The sequence below is a fragment of the Neodiprion lecontei genome, chromosome 3, assembly GCF_021901455.1.
Source record: "Neodiprion lecontei isolate iyNeoLeco1 chromosome 3, iyNeoLeco1.1, whole genome shotgun sequence".
In the NCBI taxonomy this organism is placed as follows: domain Eukaryota; kingdom Metazoa; phylum Arthropoda; class Insecta; order Hymenoptera; family Diprionidae; genus Neodiprion; species Neodiprion lecontei.
Window position 1 is genome coordinate 32,329,162 of NC_060262.1, and position 18,669 is coordinate 32,347,830.

An 18,669-nucleotide genomic window follows, 5' to 3' on the forward strand; every position below is an offset into this window, starting at 1 on the left:
GTCTACATAGGTATAGGTACAACAGCGGACCTATACACGTGCGAGAGAGAGACGCTTATGTCGGCTTCAGATAAAATCGAATGCGAACTCGCACCCCTCGCACCTGTGGTCAGGAAGTAGCTATAGATGACCTTGTAAATTTCCAAAATAAATGAAGTGGCGAAAAACAATTTTTTTGAACAATGACATTGACCGTCAACACCGTTAGCGCTGATAATCCCACCGTGGTTCTCGCCAATGGAATAGGGCGAATCTTACGGCCAAGCAGTCGTGTGCTTGTGAGTGGGGAGAATGGAGGAGGGGGCTGTTTTGGACAAAGTTTTGAAGTTGTCTCTATTGATACCGGTCTCTGAAGTGTGACGCCAGTCGCCTCGCAAATGCGGTTCGGCTAGCGTTGAGTCCGTTCCCCGCATTTATTCAACTCTACGCTGTGAAGTTCGGCGCTTGCCACAGACCCGCTTTGGGCTTTTGTTTGGGTAGCACGTGTAATTTACGAAACAGTTGAGATTAGTGCTTGAAGTTAATACCAATGACGGAAGAATACATTCTTCTGATTCTTCGGTCAACGTTAATACACTCACCTGTTGTAAAACCACGTTCGTTGTTGGACCACTCTTGTTGACGGTACAAATTACATTGAGAAAAAAATTATAAGCTGCCATCTATTTCGTTGCTGTATCGTAGACAGGCCTTAATCTTGGAAGTAACATGTAAGTATAATTTCTATCATTTTTGCTGGCCATGCCATGTGAGTAATAATTGAACAGCTTGAATATACGAATTAGTTGACCTGAAATTGTTTGATGGCTGTTGTAACCGACTCAGGTTAAATTTGAGCAACCTATGCTGGTCTATTTTCGTTGTTTTATCTATATTTGTCATGCTTTTAAATTAAATAGCTTCATAAACAAAGTGTTCGTTAAGGGGTGCTCTAGTCGATTTTGACGTTGTCGTATATATCTCCTAATATCAAAGTCCGCGTATCACAAATGCGAAAACAGGCTTAACATCCCTATTTTGTACTGTATAACTCTGAACAAAAATACTCGAATACATTTTTATTTGACGCAGAAATAAAGAAATTGCATGAATTCTACGAATTTACTATTGCGATTTCGTGCAATACGTGCCATTTCTTAATTTCTGCATCAAATGAAAATGTGTTGGAGTGTTTTTGTTCAGAATTGTGTACAAAATGGGGCTACTAAACCTTTGTTTTGCTTTCGAAATACATGGGTTTCGAAATTTGGAAATATATACGTCAACGTCAAAATTTACAAGGGCACCCCCTTATATCTTCATCGTATTTGAATTCCCGTTTTTGCCCGTAGTAGTGAATATCTTCTACTCAATCTTTTTCAATTGGGTGTTAATATTGTAGGTGAATTTGGCAATATTTTGCCTGAAAATGTCAGTGCAACAAAAGCGTGATGACCTTGGGAAGCTTCTCGCCTGTCTTCTAGTATCAAGGAAAGGCGACAGTACAGTATACGAACTAGAAAGAGATTACAGAGAAAACGAGGGTAGAACTATACCTTATCGAGATTTTGGATGCATTTCGGTGTTGGACTTTTTACGTAGCATTCCTGACCATGTAAAACTTAGGCCATCAAATGGAACACATCTGGTTTTCCCTGTTGTATCGGAAAAGATTAAGCATGTTAATGATCTAGTAGTCAGACAAAAACCAGCTAAGAAAAGTTGTGGATCACGTCGAAAAACCAGTAAGCCTTCTAGGTATGGTCCAACGGTCAGAGAACCGAGACCATTTATACCAAATAATGTGCAGAAAGAAATTGCTAGTATGCTTACCAGAGAGCCAAATGGTGTGAAGAAAGATCATATTGTGGAATACTTGCAAAATTCATCTGCAATCGCTGGTACAGTGAATCTTACGAATGTTGATGATTACTTGATGAGCATGTCCCATATTGCTTACACGAGAGGCAACATGGTTTTTCTAAGCCGTTCTCTCAATGTCACCAGTAACACAGCACAGCATAACATTAGATCGCCCAATCAGCCTGAAGCAGGGACATCAAACAACTCAAAAACCCCTCAACCTTTGATGAGTGTCAACAGTACACCAGTGACGAACTCTTACCCTGCTGGTGCAGAAGAAGATGAAGATGTCTTTTATGATGATGAATTTGGCGACGAAGAGATTAGATTTCACTATGCTTCCATGAATAATCACAAAGTTGAGAATGATAATCTGCCTCAGCAGTCATCATCGACAAGCCTAGGACAAGGTCCAGGAAGAATGTCTTCAGCAAAATTCATTGAACGTGGTGCAGGATCACTTAAACAAATGCAGTCGCAGCCCAAGCCCAGTACGCTACCTCTAGGAAATAATTTAAACAACGAGACAATGAGCAAATTGACAGACAATGCGTATTATACAGAACCAAGTGAACAGAACCATGAAACTTATGACACTTATGCATCCGACGATGAAGAATTGGTCGACATAATTAACGACAGATTAAAGTCACGTTTGCAACAATTAATTCAAAAACATCCACATGGAATATGGTGCGCCGATCTGCCTCAAACATATTTGGATGAATACAATGTTCCACTGGACTATGCAGAACTTGGGTTCCAAAGTGTTTGTGATCTCGCATCCCAGCTTGCGAGTATTTTTCACTTATGTAGATGGGATAATCGTGGGGATTTTATATTATACGATGCAAGTAAACCAGTACCGACTGAGATGAAGAAGCTCGCTTCTGATGGGCAACATTCTGATTGGGCAGATACATTTGATGATGATTATGAGGATGTGGATCCCATTCCTCCGTCACTGGTATGTAATTAAGCTATAATATTAATATCCTATGACACAAATTTTTCTGATATTCACATTATTACGTTAAAATGAACCTATATCATTATAACAAAAATTTGTGATCCAAAACTTTCATAAAAAAGTATGGAACTGATTAGCTGTATACTTGTTTTACAGGATTTACAAGTATCTCAAAAATTAATACCACATGATGTAATGAGCCATGGTGAAAGTGTTGGTCAAGAGAGGATACCAGAATCTCCCTCTGATGGATCTCTCCATCACCTGGAAGTTGTTGTTTCAGAGGTTTATACGCCCAGTTTGTTCTGGGTTCATTTACGGAAAAAACGCATGAAGTTAGGACAACTAATGGAAAATATACAGTTAGTATTCAGGAAGAAAGTTTATTCAGTTTATCATTGGTACTGATTTTCTGCTTACAAGGACTGCATCCATTCGGGTGATATCTTTCTGAAATGAAACTGAATTGCTCAAATACCAAAATCCCAAGGTTCTCAACTCTTTTTTTTTTTTTTTGCATAACTTGCCTGGTAATAACAGAACTGAGCAATTCACACCTAGCTCAGTATGAAAATGTCATGGCTTCTGCTGAATAGTTTTCAGTACAATTAGGTTTGTTCTTAATGTCTGCTAAAAGTACACCATTTTTATTTTCAGTGAATTCTATCAGCGAGAAGGATCCAATTACACTATCCCAAGCGTCGTAGTGGAAAAAGGCTTGAATTGCGTTTGCATGTTTGAAGATAAATGGCATCGAGCCATAATTAAAACTGTAAAACCAGATGGAAATGTTACGGTAAATTGAGGATTAATAATTTCAAAATAACCATGCAAGAGTTGAATAGCATTTAGTTGTGATGTTGAAACTAGCAGCCATAGCGCTTGGTAGAGGATCGAGCTTCTATGTTGAAATCATTCGAATGCAAGCCATGGCTGAAAGTTTAAGCATCGTCATTAAAGTGCACCTGAAATTAACAATGAATATTTTTATTGCAGTTAGTATTTTACGATTATGGTACAACCAAAACGTATCCACCAGAAGATGTGAGGTTCTTACATAGACTGTTCTCAAATTTGCCAGCTCAATCAATTCCTTGTGGATTGTACAACATTAAACCTGTAAAACACGATGCTTGGACAAGAGGAGCAAGTTCAGATTTTTGGGAGAAAGTTGCTGATATACCATTGGTTGCTATCGTCAATAAAATTGACAGAGAGGTAAGATGGTTATTGAAACCATCAATAATATGACAAAAATATTAACACAAACTGCGTAAATATTACTTCAAGATTGAATTGTTAAGTGTGACAGATCTCCTTTAACTACCTGCACCGGATTTCGAATTGAATTCTTTGATACTACTATCCATTTTATGAAATAATTGTGAATAAATTTTATTTCTGTAGAATAATTCAATGCTGATATCATTGGTTGACACACGAGAAGAAGCAGACGACCATATAAATGACTGGATGGTACATAAAGGGCTGGCGGAATTTGGTAGCATGGTGCGTAATAGGCCTTCAAATTACGTATTTAGACATTATGTAAAATGCATAAATTATCACTATGATAAGCATGTAAAAGCAAAAGAAAGGGGTCAATTAAATCAGCAAGTGAGCAACAAACACGTTGTTCACCCCGAATCTGAATCTAATTCTAATTCTAATTCTGAACTAAAACTGAAGTCTGCCGATTGTGTAAAAAGCTTGATGACAAAATTTTCCAAATATAAGAAAGGTCGAAACCAAAATAATATTTCTCCAGGAAATGATGTTAATTTTGAACATAACTCAACTTCTGAACAGAGTACTGCGAACGAAAAACATTGTTTACCTGATAATTTGGCATTGGAAATGATCAATTCTTCTCCGAAGTCTATGAATGAAAATCGATTTAGTAAGATTTTTAAATCTAAACTTGATTCAATGTGTGCTGCAAAGACCAACATTGAGATAGTTGAACATAGTTCAACAGCCACATCTTCAGTAGAACAGCGTACACATGGATCAGATTGCAATGGCCATTGCAATGATTATAAAGTTTCATCTGAAGATTGCAAAAACGCCAAACACGAACCAAATTCTGATAAAGTGAAATATTTTGGTTCATTTCAAAGTTTTTTTGGAGGTCATGGTTTGGCGGACGATGTTGATTGGTCAAAAATTCGCACTGCAGTAAAAACTGAGCAGGGAATCAAGCCAGTTGCAAGAGCTAAAGCATCAGCTATCCCTGAATTTCCATTCTTCAATTTACGTGAAGAAGGTACAGGTGAATCTGCAATTTGTCAACGTAGTGATAAGTCTAGTGACGACATTCAAAAAGGATCTGTGCCTCATAAATATGTTACTAATATTAAAGAGGTAATTGTTGAACCCGTTGACAAATTTCCTGTAAAGCAAATATTACCAGCTAAAGATTATTTTCTGAACGCAATTAAAAGTAACAATGATCATTATTACAGTGCTCATGGTGAAAAATTGTGGTGGTCGCCTGACGGAAACATTGAGAATAAAGCAGGTGTTATTACTCCTTTACTGAGAATGAGAAGAAAGCGTTTTGAGGAATCAGATATCGATTTAATGAAGGTATCTGCATCGCCTGAGATATTGCAGATTCTTAGAGGCAGAGATTTAAAAAGTAAATCCAGGGGCGCTGCATCTGAAAACACATCAGATGCAGATCTCAATTTCATTATACAATTGAAAAATATGGGCCATCATTGTAGTTCGGATATATCTGATTTGAGTAAACCTGAAAATAAACTTGAAACTAATGAAATTTTGACACCTAAAGACGGAGTGATCAATCAAAGTTCATTGGTAATCAAAAGTAGTGCTTGTCAAACAAATTTGAATAAATCTGCTGGTTCCATAACTGCGTTGCAAAATACTAATCAGAGTTGTACGACATCTAATTCACTACCAAAAAATCGATTTTCAACAATGTTCGCTTATTTAAATAGCAAGAAGAAGAAAAATGTACCTTCGGTTTCCAGACATAATTTGTCATCCGAAAGTTCTGAGGAAACTGTTGGTACGAATAGCATCTCAATAGCCCCAACTTCGAGCAGCATGGACCTCACAGATTCGGTTGATAGTTCAGAAAAAATTATTGGATTACCAAAAGCTCGAGATGTATCCTGTGAAGGTGAATTATATTTGACAAAACAATTCGCAAAAGATTCAATTAGTTCTCGAAATCAGGTATCGCCAACTATGCATGGCATAATTTCAAATACGAACATCAACATCAGTGACATACCATCTACAAATATTGAATGTAGTCACGAGTTAGATGAACGATCGGAAAAGAAGTGCAAAGCTGAAGGTTCCGGTCAAAATGATGAAATATCAAATTTAGATTTAACTTGGAAAAACGATGATGAAATATCGTTGTCAAATAACAGGCTTGTTCGAGACAATTTGACAGAAAGTACTTCTAGCAATATCACAGCCTGCAATGAGCCAGTTGTAAATGTCTTAGATTCTTTGGACATTTGTTATCAAACATCTAACCCTACACAGAAACAAAAAGAGAATCATGCCTCAATTTGCCAAGGTACCAGCTTCATTTCAAATACCAGTCTAGTATCTACATTTGAGACAAAAGAGCAAGTTGATAATTCAGTAGAACTACAGGGCCATTCTAGTAACACTTCTGAACTGGATTCTGATGACCTTAGTCGGTCATATTCTAATTCAGAAAATGATAGTCCATCTGTAATTCGAACCAAAATTGATATCGAATTAGACAAAAATTTCGATACTGAAACTTTAGATAATGAAATCATAGCCAGTCGGCAAAATGATTTATCACGTGATGCTGAAGATATTCAAGTACAAATAACACCTGATAACACTTTTATACAGTCAGGAGATAATAAGATCGACACATGTGTCCCGAAAACTGAAACTCAGGTTTATGTGCCTATAGTCAATGATGTGGATGATTTGGAGGACAGAGATGAGTGGGAAGTAAATGGTGTATGGCAAGATTTCCTGAAAGGTCAGGATAATTACATGTCTCGCATTATACACAAACTAGAACGTGCAATCATCAACCCAGATTCAGCAAAAGTATCTGAAATAACCGATAACTCTGAAGTGGCTGATGTTTGCAATTCAAATTATCTTAGAGATAAACCAAATGTTGAAAAAATTACTGACAAAATTTATGAAAAACAGTATGGTGAGAACTACGTTTCGAAAGATAATCAGATTAAGCCCAATGATAACATTTCTGACAACTCGGAGTTACTTGAAAACAATGTACTCAAACCTGAGAAACAGTCAGCATTAATTGTGGATGAAAAAGTTCCTGACAGTGAAACTCAAGAACGTATCAAAAGGTCAGATAAATTTACCTATGGGAATACATTAATTCGAACTTCCAATAATAACAACGAAAATGAACCGATAACTTCAATACCTAGTAGTTCTGGCAACCAAAGTCCCATTCCAGGAGATGAGAGCACATTTGATAACGCTTCTCCAATTATACATAAGTCACAAAAATATGAAAAGTCGATTGTTGAAATTCCTCATGTAAAAAGTCTTAGTGGAACATCTATGGAATATCAGAACCACATACCTGTAGCCACAACCTGTGACAACAAAATACCAACTCGTAGTCTCACGAACAAAACAATGACCATGCAGGCAATGTTGAAAAATTTCAAAGATAAAACAAGTCTAAGGCAGTTCAATACCAACTCTAAACAAATCGAGGATTCCTTGCAGAGCAAAGAAAATACATCAGAAAATGAAAAGTCAGGAACAAGTTCTATTGATGATGACACATTCGAAGAAATAGAAAAGAAAGAGTCAGCGTCTGATTCAGAAATGTTTGCCGACTTATCAAATACTTCAAGTTCAAGTAAAGATTCAGATTTTCTTGTTACAAATTCCATAAGTGCAAACGTATCCAATCATTCAAATGATACATACTTAAGAAATAAGTATGGAACTCTTGACAGAGAATCAAAATCATGCTCCAGTGATGATACAGAATCTTTTGACAATGAGTTACAAAGACTTCCAATTTTATCATCAATCAAGAAACATCGGTTGACGGTAAAGTCTTGCAAAACTGACGACCTTCAGAATGAAAATATTACACAAATAAATACTGATACGGTTTTAAACAATAATAATTTACTTTCCAATGAAAGTAGTTCGAGTAATAGCAGTCTATCATTGTCACTTTTTAATAAAATAAAGTCTATGCTTGAAAAATAATTGAAAGAATAAGTGGAAGCCACTGTTTCCATGTTAAGTAAAATCTAAATCGAAAAGATCTAAATCTAGAAGAAAAGACTTCATGCTACTGGTAACTATCTAACTCGTTGAAGAAATCAGCATCAAAAACGATTTGGTGATCTTTGTTCGATTGTTTGAACGTCATAGATAATCGCGCTAAGTGAGCAGTATTCTGATTCAGATTGGTTTTCAGTAGTTATTTTTACTTCTAAAAGCTTGAACTGAGTTTACGTTTCTTTGTTATTATATTCGTTTAATTAGCTTATAGGTAAAAACGATTAAAAAAAATTCTCATTTATTTGCAAATGGAAAGTGATGTTTATTCACTTACAATTATCGTATTATAAACTATTGCGTCATGAAAGTACAATTGGCAATTGTAACATTGAATGTATCGAGTGGTAATGAATATTTGTAATGACATTTATAAAAAATCACTAAACTTTTAAATAATTATTCATTTGAGTTTCGTTTGATTACTTACACATTTTATTAGTTATAAAGCTTATTATTATGCTGTGGGAAAAATTATAACTTTATGTTACATTATGCAGTTGTCCCAAAACATAGTCTAATGTTTTGTATATTTGATAATAAATGAACAATATTGTAAAGTAAACAGGTTTTGCTTTCATTACTGCACCTTTATTCTGTAGCACCGTTATAAAGATCACATGAAGTGATTATTTTTCCCATATTCAATTATCAAAAGCTGATTTTCATAAAACAATTATATAAGTTTGTCATATTTCAAAATGATCACTTTATTTGGTCTTTGTAAAATGCTTATAGGGGGAAACCATTGCCTTGGAGAGTTCATACCTAGATGACCGGAAAATTGATCTACAAGAAACAATAAAAGTCATAGAAAATGTGCCGCTAATTTCACCACAGAGTATTTTACTTGAAAGTTCAGCGAAATCAGTGAGACCGCCACCAGGTTTCACAAAACCTTTGGAGCCGTCAGTTTTTGCGGCTTTCGCTAGCGAATATTTAAATGTCAAAGACTACACCAGTACTGAAGTGGAAAATTCTCCATTCTTGAATTCCTCTAGTACAAATGAGAACAAAAATCCTATGGTACCTCCATCAGAAACAATCATGGAACTTTGGAAAAAGCCATGGGAAATGTATATGCAATTAGCAACGATCTTTCATCAGCTTCTTTTGCAAAGTGGCAACATCAACGCTATTAATAATACAATGCTAAATACTTCTTACACAACAGCATCACCATCTACAAGTAAAAATTCAAATATGCAATGGTCAAGTACAAATCCATTTCAAACTTACCAAGAAAACAATAATGAAGAACTTGCAACAACTGTAAACAGGTATGCAGGGTCAAGTGATTATTCGACAAACGTGAACGCCAACGAGCCCAATCCCCCTCGTTTTACCAGCAGTACACCTTTGCCCAATGTAGACAAAATTGCAAGCAACAGTAACAATGATTCTAATGTTCCAATATTTGATGCACAAAAGTTTTTTCACGGTGCACAAGTTTTTCCTCCAAAAAATGACAATAATCAACCTGCTGGGTTGAATTCCACACATGAGAATAACCATAGCTTTGGTTTAGATTATCTGAATGAGAGCTGGTTTAATGCAAACACCACAATTTTCCATGACAAGAACTCAAACTCAACCGTCACAGGTCAGTCAAACGTGCAGAATGAATATCGGGATATTAAAACAGCAAATGAATACACAAGCTATAATTTTTCTAAGCTTACAGAGAATGAACATTCAAATCGTGAAAATAATGGAAATGAATTCTCTACAACAGAAACGAATGAATTGTTCAAGAACACTTTCTCAAATGCAAACCAAAAAATTACTGGTACAAACTGTGTAAACAGTGATGAAAACGGAGCTTTTACAAAATGGGAATTGCATGATACAAATCCATTCAAAGAATATATTACAACAAATTTTACACAAAAAGTTAAAACTGAAAAAGAGGAGAGCTTTCAAGAAGAGCCTATTAATAACATTGAAAAACCGCCCATTCCGCCAAGAAATCCAAAATTGATAAACAACACTAGCATTGCCCACAAAGACAAGATCAGAAATGTTAAGTGTGATGAATTACCCGATGTTGGCACTGTTCCTAACAAACCTGCGTCAAATATTTACTACAAACGTGATCCAGTGATGTATAATACACAAACAAATGAAACAAATGCAAGAATTGGCGAGCGTAGTGAAGAAACTCCTGTATCAACGGACTCGGTAAGTTTTCGAAACAACAAACTCTATCACACAATAAACTCGACAGAAAATGATCAAAGTGCACTGCCTTCTTATGGAGAAGCATGGGGCCATCAGAATTCAGTTTTTTCAGGATCCCATTCTGAAATACATGCTGATCCATCTGATGATAGTTTCACTTCGCATCGCACGTTTTCACCAAATCATCCACAAAGTTTAACTCCCAGAGTACTATCAAATACTTACAGGCCTCCTCTGCCTTCTTATACTGACCCTAATCAGATGGTGTTTAGAAATAAAACCAAGTCTCCTATATCACCGCAATTCAGCTCTCCAGTGCTACCTGATATTTCTAAAACTGCAATAAAAGAAATCAGATTAGCTACAAACATTGATGTGTTTGACAAATTGAAATTTGATCCAACAGAAACACCATCTTCATCCAAGTATGATCATGCAATCAAAAATGTAGGCACACACAGTCACCTAATATTATCATCATCAACACCAATGACAAATAGCGATACTATATTTACAACCACTTTAGAATCACACTCACATAATCAAAACATGGCAAAAATCAATGATTCGTACAGTGTAGATTTAATTTCACCAAATTGTCGACAGGTCAAGCAACGTACAATAAAGTTGAGACAAGAAAGACTGGCTAATTTGCGACAGAAAATAGCCAAGATGACGTTAGTATTAACTCCAGACAAGAAAAATATGGATCAAAGCTGTATGAAACAAAAGGAAGTTTTGCCTAATGCAGAACAAAACGTCCCAAGATTATTGCCATGGACTAAACAGCATCAAGAGACTCATAATCTTATCGGAATTTCTCGAGGCAGTTCAGAAATACCAGAATGTGGTCAAACCACGTGTGAAATGAAAATTGAACTTGACAAGTGTACAGAAGCCCAAAATAAAGGAATATTTAATAGGGAGCTGAGACGAGATAAATATTGCTCAACGCCAAATCAAAGGAGTCCACAAACCTCGGTAAATGAGCAGAATCTATTTCAAAACGGTTATGCTAACTCTGAAAATTCTAACAAGCATGTAACAGTGAATAACAATAATAATCTGGAGTTCTCTAATATCAAAGGTATTAATACAACACCTAACGTTATTCCATACCATCTTCAGCCACAATTTATCGATTTGTATCCACACTTTTCACCGCCACATCCATATGGCCAACAACAGTATGGACTAAATTTTTCATACCGGGCGCAACAACCTCATATAATGCACCATCCACAACCAATACAGCAGTTACCCTTGTTCACACCCAGTGCACCTGGGTTCTACGCTCCAGCATCAAACTGGCATAGACCTCCATTTGTTAATCCAGCACCTAACTGTCAGTTCACTAACATTCCATGCGCACATCAATGTTCACCGTCTTGGGATCCATATCACAATTCACGCTTCTATGTACCAAACCAAACCAATCAAATACCTCGTGTTCCACTTGAAGCATCCGCAGAAAAATTACCATCAAACACGAGAGTAGATTTTGGTAAAAAAAATGTATCATCGGGATTAAATGACTCACAGATGCTTCCACAACAGGACAAGGCTAACATCAACATCGGCCAACATACGCAGATGCCCGGGGAAATTTCAGAGTTTTCATCAAGTAATACAAATCAGTCAGATAGTTCAGGTTTCACAGTGTGTATGAAACGTTCTAAGGATTCTAACAGACCTAGAGGACTGATAGATTTTCACTCTAAACGTTCGTCTGAATATGAAAACTGTGATTTATCAACACAGCCGGGTAAGTTGAGCTTAAGCGTAGATAGTCATGATGTGACAGAAAATGGACTTCCAAGTTCCATTGAAGAAAACACTGCCACTTCGCCAAAATATGACCAAGCAATACCCGCAACAGTTGTACCACTAAGAGAAAAGACAACAAATGAAAATGATAATAATATTTCACCATCCACCTCTACTCGAGATCCACCCAAAGTCTTCAAACCAATTGGTGAGTTCATCTTTGTACGTAAATTTCTTCAAATGAAATCATGTCTCATATATTTGTTTCTAATGTATACAAAAAATGTGGAAAAATAGTGTTCACGTTTGTATGCATCATTGATCTTAATGTGAATTATTTCAGGAGTAAATTATCAAACGATCTACTTGTTCAATGTTAGAAATGAAGGATGGGTTTGTACTGATGAAATTATCTCAATCTTCACAAGCTACCCAAATCGTAATGTAATACTACGTTTACTAGACCTACTACAAGTAAAGATTAATTTCTTGGAGGTGGATAGATCTCAAAGTCCATTTTTATTCACCCAATTAGATAGGTCAGTATTTAAATTATGCAATATTTCCAAAATGATAAGAGATGATAACTGAATAAGAAACGAAGAAAATAGCAATTTGAAGGTATTACCGCAGTTCTCTTCTGAGATGAAAATTAATCTCTCTGCAAATTGAAACCAAAGCACTGTTAATAAAATAGAAAATCTTGACTTCTTCAATAATTGAAATACATCTAACTCACTCACATTCGCATGTGAACCATTAACATCAAATTAGAAGATTCCAGATTCCCAGACTCAAAATAGAAGTTATCCTTCTCAACTCAGTTTATTTAATATGACGTACGTAACAGGTGTGCATTTTTTATTTTTTTATTTTTTTTAGTACAAATATACGTTTACCTAGAATGACAAATTCTAGAAGGATTAAAGGTGTTTTACATTTGACCCCATTGAGATCATTACTCCGATTAATGACCAGCTTAGAAGTCATTTCTGAAGAAGAGATTCGGAAACTGTGTGAAGAAAAACAAACACTACCTGGTTCAAATTTGTATGGATTGATGGTACATAGTTATTTTAATGTTCAATATTACCCTCAGATATCGCAACACAGCCGCAGTGCATGTAACACAACATGTTTCCTACTTTTCAGAAAATCGTCACATCTTATAAGCAAGATGATGAGTATTGGCTATCATGAATCATCATTCGAGTCAAATCGAATTTCGTTTCATCCAATTAAATTTTACTTCCAACGAACCAGCTCATATTTGAATGTGTATGATATGACAGAACTGATACGGTTTCCTATGAAGAACTGACAATTATAATTGTTATATAAATTTTATACATAACATAAGCATATTTCAGTTATGCGCTAAACTTGTTTAAGATCTTTCTTGAGTCAATAAACTATCGCAGTTTTTATTATTTTTAGTTTAAGAATTGAAAGGATCTTTACTTTACACATGTATTGAAAATATTATTCGTTTTGTTATTAACTAATCTACCGTGCTATATTATACAGAGAATATTGTTAAAGTATTGACTGATTGTGAGTAGATGTTTGTGAAGTATGCAAAATTCGCCAAAGTAAATCTGTGGAAAAAAAAGTATACTTTTCTATGAGTAGACGACTTAAGGAATTTTTATAGGTATATTGTGATAATAGTAATAATTACAGTACAGCACTATCATGAAATACTTGAGAGCTATGTATTTGACATTCTATTAGGGTATTCCCCAAAGGAAATAAGTAATTAACGAGATTTTATTCATTCTTTGATGTTGATAATATTTTATTTGAATCTTAACATTATATGAGAAAATTCATTTCTGTTATTACAAAGTTTCAACAACGCCAAGGAAAAAAAAACTAATTAAACAAAAGCTGCTTATAACGTACATATATAAAGAGGAATGTCAAGCTCGTTTGACATGCAGTTATTTGGTTGTATAAATCTCTTGTGAATCGTAGTTTTCTTATTAATTATATTTTAATATATATTAATAATAAATAATGTGCTGTACAATAGGGCACAATGTCTGATCCTTTGCAAGAAAAGCCATACAAAAATCATGGAGCTAAATCGCAACCGAGTAAAAAACAACAAACTGTGGCACAGAGTTTGAAATCGACCGCTACCATCTACATTTCACGATTTATCACTTACGTGAATGGGTTATTTTCCAATAAACGTAAATATACCAAATTTGTTCAACATAAAATTTCGGAAATAGATTTAAGAGTATGATAACCAAAGTATGCCTGAATACTTACTACATAAGTAATAAACTGTCAGTGAGATAAGTAAATAGCCATTACCTTTCATAAATGTACTAATATTTTCTTGGGTTTTCTAGTTTTGCATAGTTCGTGTGAAATAATGTACAAAGATATTGACCAACAAAATATAAATACGTCATATTAAATTATCATAATCAATTTTTTTTTTACAATCTGCACGTTGCGAAGTTGAATCCCCATTTATAGAAAATTAAATTATTTCTCATTTTATACAGAAGTACTTGGTGGCGATTTGCAGACTCGTATTTATGATGACCTAAAAGGACTCGTATGTAAAACTGAAGATAAAATCAAAGAAACTTACGAAAAAATTGTTACCGAAGTCAAGATCTTACAACAAAACGAGCTACATGTATGTAAACATTACTCGAAAGAAGAATTGGTAAAAGTTGATACGAAGTTCAGAGAGTATTATATCACAATCCGCAAAATGTTTGAAGACCTGATACAGCGGTTGCACAGTTTTAAGAATCGATTGCAAACTAAACTCTTAACTCATGAGGAATTTGCAAGTTTAATTACGTACTTGGAAGAAAAAATTAATCAAATGCGAAAACTGACACAGGGAATGAATGAGAACATTCAGAAAACAATCGACAATCCCAAATTGGAAAAGAAATTGATAGATATGGTTGAAAATCATTACAAAAAAGTTAAAAGTCTAATGGATATTCTTTGCACAGCAGTCAAGGTTTGAATTTTTTACTTTCGCCACCAAAATACATTTACTTTTGAATGAATCGTAATTTTCTCACTGTCGATATGATTATGAGAATGAAAATCATCAGTTGAAAAGTAACATAATAATCTTTTTACTCTCATTTACCTGGACAATACATTATTTAATACATGAACTATTACAACATGGAAAAATATGTTGAATATTTTTTTAATATCCAGGAAACTAACGTGCATGGAAAGTGGAAATCTTTAAAATCTGAATCGTTTAGAAAATCTTTGATGATAACAGCAAAATCCTATGCTGTACATACTATCACTAGTACGCAAAAATTTATAGCTTCTGGAAAAAGTAAATTAAGATTCATTTCCAATTACATAAATCCATTATAAAAACAAGTTTTTAGTACTATTGCGAAATTACAGGTGAAAGTCCCGAGCAATTGAAATTTCGAATATATCAAATAAAAAATTCAGTGATTTTGTCAGAAATGAAAATTAAAGAATTATTTGATGGAATACTCAAAAAGGCCAATGATATACATGACAATGAGTTACAGACTTATAAGAATTATTCGATAGAAGAATTGTTCAAAGTTAAGTCCAACTTACAAGTGTACTCTGTCAAAATATGCAAACTATCCGACGACACGCTGAAACGCTTACATGCCTTCAAAATTGACTTTCAGAGACAAGTAATGACACACAGAGATTTTCAAAATTTGGTTTCGTACTTAGAAGGCAAAGTCCTAGAAACTAAAAACTTGACTGAAAATTTACTCAAAAACATTCAAACCACCATCAAAGAGCCTATATTAGGAAAGAAATTGATGGCGGTGGTAGAAAGTAATACTCAAAAAATAAAAATTGCTGTCGATGATCTTTACACAGCTATTAAGGTGAGAATAATTTTAATCAAAATAAATTCTTAATTTTGTTATATTATATATGTGTAAATTTACCAAAAACAAAACAAAATAATTGAGCCTTTCGAAATCTATCTGCACCTATGCTGTTTTTCAATTCATTGCTCCAGAATTTATTACAAACACGGATTATCATTAAATTACACTAACAATAAACAATTAGGATAGGCCGAAAACACATTGAATTCAGCTAGTCTAGGAAAAGATGCTTACACATAAAAACAGGCAAATATCAAGCTAATTCATAAAAATTGTTGAAATTCTACCAATGAGAGAGAATAAAAATCAGTATTGTATTATTTCAGAGCAATTTCACGAAGGGCAATAGATTCAAATCACTGACCGACAGGAAAACGTTATTTTCGAAGTTTCCTGTACTAGGAAAATTTAAGCCATCGGCGAATTGTTCTCCGCTAACATTGCCAAACAGTGGTACTAAAACAGTGTCAGAGTGTAAGGGAAATTCATTAGTCAGTTTACACAAAAAGAGAATATCATTCTCCAATTTGAGTAAACATTTCAGCTCTACAACTAACCATGCACGTGCTAATGTGAGTAACTCTGACTGATACAGTGGAATGTTTTACAATTGTTTTGTTTTCGACTTTAAAACTTTGAACTGTAAACTGTGCACTAAAGTTCAAATAATTTTTTCGAGCAATAATGAAGATACTGACATTGTTTTGTGCATCAGTAAAGTTTGAGTAGAAAAAAAAGTTTGCTCTTCATATGTGCATAAAGTAGAGTACTTAAATATAATTGGGTCATATTTGTTCATTACCATTAAAAATGATAATTGCAAAGTCATAGGAAATTGAATTTCGCTGTTTACAATATAGGCATATCTGCACACAGTGCTTTTCTTCAACTTGCCGTATCTAGTTTAAATTCACTTTGAATGAGAAAAGGAATAAACATGCCTCAATCATTTTTTCCCAAATTACGAAATCATGACATGAAAAATTTCATGAAACTTTTTATTTAAGAGGGTTTTCAAAATATACTTGGGGCAAATTGGTCAATGAAATGAAATCGTAAATAGCACATTTAATTGAGTGACTTTTAACACTACAATATTATTGTGCAAATCTCTTGTATTACAATCAACATCAAATCATTGAAAACATTGTTATCAGTCAAAATGACAAACCAGTAAAATTAATATTGTAAGAAAACTACTTAATCTTCCTGTAATATGCTACTGCATTTTCAATATCACCAACAAGTTTTTAATTTTTATGAATTGTAGGTAGCAAAAGCCACATATGCTGGGATATTGATCTATTACATATATAAAAAGATTAAAAATACTACAACCTAGACTTAGTGTGGATAAAACGTAATGTGATAATAATCTCCACCGAGGACTACGACTCAATTGTCAAATGATGGATCATAGTTTGGAAAAATTATATTTCCAATGACGTTAAACTTTTTGTGAACGGATATCTGAAGTTTACTCCTCCAAGGCAATGATCAAGTTCTGTGTCTAGTCCATCCTGATGTAGTTAGTTAATTAAATATATACGTCTTGCAAGATTATTTATACATTATATATACTAGTTTTTCAATGCGTGTTGTTGCTGTTTAACGTAATACGAGTTGTGTGCTTATGTCATTGTAATTATATTGCTTTCAAAAGTATGCATGACGAGCTTAGAGTTTTACTCATATGTGTAATATTAAATATGCATACATTCGTAATCCTATACGATGCAGAGTTGTGTTTTCGTCCAAATCTCAAATCTAAAAAGATAAACAATGTTTTGCAATAAAGTCTCAGCACAGCAAGTTTCTTAATTAGTCATTCGTGCTACAGAAACATCAATTGTTTATGTTTTGTTCGGTCATTACACTGACACTCCGCTATTGTAAGTATGCTCTGTGTTATGAATTGTAGGGCAGAGTAAAGTTGGTAACAGATTTGCTCTTACCACCCAGTTAAAGTCGAAAATTAGTTCGAAAAGCCTTTTCGTGTCAGAGAGCGCTACTATATCGGGGACACAAATAATGCTATGCTTCGATGTAGTTTTGTAGTTTGCCGTAACTCGGGGACAGCGCATACGTCGCGTGCTCATGTCAATTTGCAAGACGGCCATTGCGCAATTTCTCGGCTGTTCCGTACGGAGAAAGACTTATCGGTAGATATTTGCTCGAATGAAATAAAAGTAGAGTTTGTACATAGCAACTAATAAACTGTAACAATTTCAGAAAATGTCTGGAGAATCGAATGTGGATGAATCGAAATTGACTGGCCTGTCGAAATATTTCAACAGCCAGACAAATACGGGCCGGGCAAATGTAAGTCTAGCGCCTCTGCAGCTCTAACCTTCAATTTTACCAATTTACGTAATACGGGAAAGAAAAAGTGATTTTATTATTTTTAATTGTGACAATTTTTTTGAATTTTCTAGGTGGCCAAGGCGACGTACGCAACCGTTGCCCTGATAGCTGCTTACTTTTATCTAAAGCCAAAAAGCAAAAAATAAATTTCGTCCGCTATAACTAGATGGACGATATTTCTTACGTAATTTTCGTTTAGGGAGTCATTCAAGAGTCATAAATCTTATTGCAATGTATATGATACAATAAAAAATAAACAATATGTACAAATTGAATCCCTTATTCAGAACTAGCTATTTACAATTTTCTATCTGTTTCCATCGTGGTAATCAGGCATTG

The 18,669-nt window shown here is 34.5% G+C and overlaps 2 protein-coding genes across 5 annotated transcripts; both read left to right on the forward strand.

Moving 5' to 3' along the window:
• Window positions 1-308: 308 nt before the first annotated feature.
• On the forward strand, window positions 309-14,508 carry LOC107224207. 4 transcript variants are annotated; one of them, XM_046734476.1, is made up of 13 exons: window positions 320-710; window positions 1,382-2,809; window positions 2,969-3,174; window positions 3,470-3,608; window positions 3,809-4,030; window positions 4,220-4,321; window positions 8,867-10,309; window positions 10,916-11,290; window positions 11,852-12,074; window positions 12,189-12,284; window positions 12,420-12,615; window positions 12,959-13,139; window positions 13,229-14,508. In XM_046734476.1, the coding sequence occupies exons 2-13, from the start codon at window positions 1,409-1,411 to the stop codon at window positions 13,274-13,276; spliced, it is 4,632 nt and encodes a 1,543-aa protein (XP_046590432.1). In that variant the 5' UTR covers window positions 320-710; window positions 1,382-1,408; the 3' UTR covers window positions 13,277-14,508. The 4 variants fall into 4 exon arrangements, with proteins under 4 accessions (XP_015519667.2, XP_046590432.1, XP_046590430.1 ...); XM_046734474.1 differs by having other exon boundaries at window positions 11,852-12,284; XM_046734475.1 differs by having other exon boundaries at window positions 11,867-12,284.
• A 3,479-nt stretch (window positions 14,509-17,987) lies between these two features.
• On the forward strand, window positions 17,988-18,605 carry LOC107224134 (ATP synthase membrane subunit K, mitochondrial-like). Its single transcript, XM_015664078.2, has 3 exons — window positions 17,988-18,128; window positions 18,199-18,288; window positions 18,402-18,605. The coding sequence occupies exons 1-3, from the start codon at window positions 18,003-18,005 to the stop codon at window positions 18,474-18,476; spliced, it is 291 nt and encodes a 96-aa protein (XP_015519564.2). The 5' UTR covers window positions 17,988-18,002; the 3' UTR covers window positions 18,477-18,605.
• The last annotated feature ends 64 nt before the right edge of the window (window positions 18,606-18,669 follow it).

Excerpts from the sequence above, each read along its gene's own strand:
- LOC107224134 (XM_015664078.2), top strand. The coding sequence starts at position 18,003 with ATGCTTCGATGTAGTTTTGTAGTTTGCCGTAACTCGGGGACAGCGCAT. Across the intron at positions 18,129-18,198 it reads GTACGGAGAAAGACTTATCG|AAAATGTCTGGAGAATCGAA; the intron begins GTAGATATTTGC and ends TAACAATTTCAG. Across the intron at positions 18,289-18,401 it reads CAAATACGGGCCGGGCAAAT|GTGGCCAAGGCGACGTACGC; the intron begins GTAAGTCTAGCG and ends TGAATTTTCTAG.
- LOC107224207 (XM_015664181.2), top strand. The coding sequence starts at position 1,409 with ATGTCAGTGCAACAAAAGCGTGATGACCTTGGGAAGCTTCTCGCCTGT. Across the intron at positions 2,810-2,968 it reads ATCCCATTCCTCCGTCACTG|GATTTACAAGTATCTCAAAA; the intron begins GTATGTAATTAA and ends CTTGTTTTACAG. Across the intron at positions 3,609-3,808 it reads AACCAGATGGAAATGTTACG|TTAGTATTTTACGATTATGG; the intron begins GTAAATTGAGGA and ends TTTTTATTGCAG.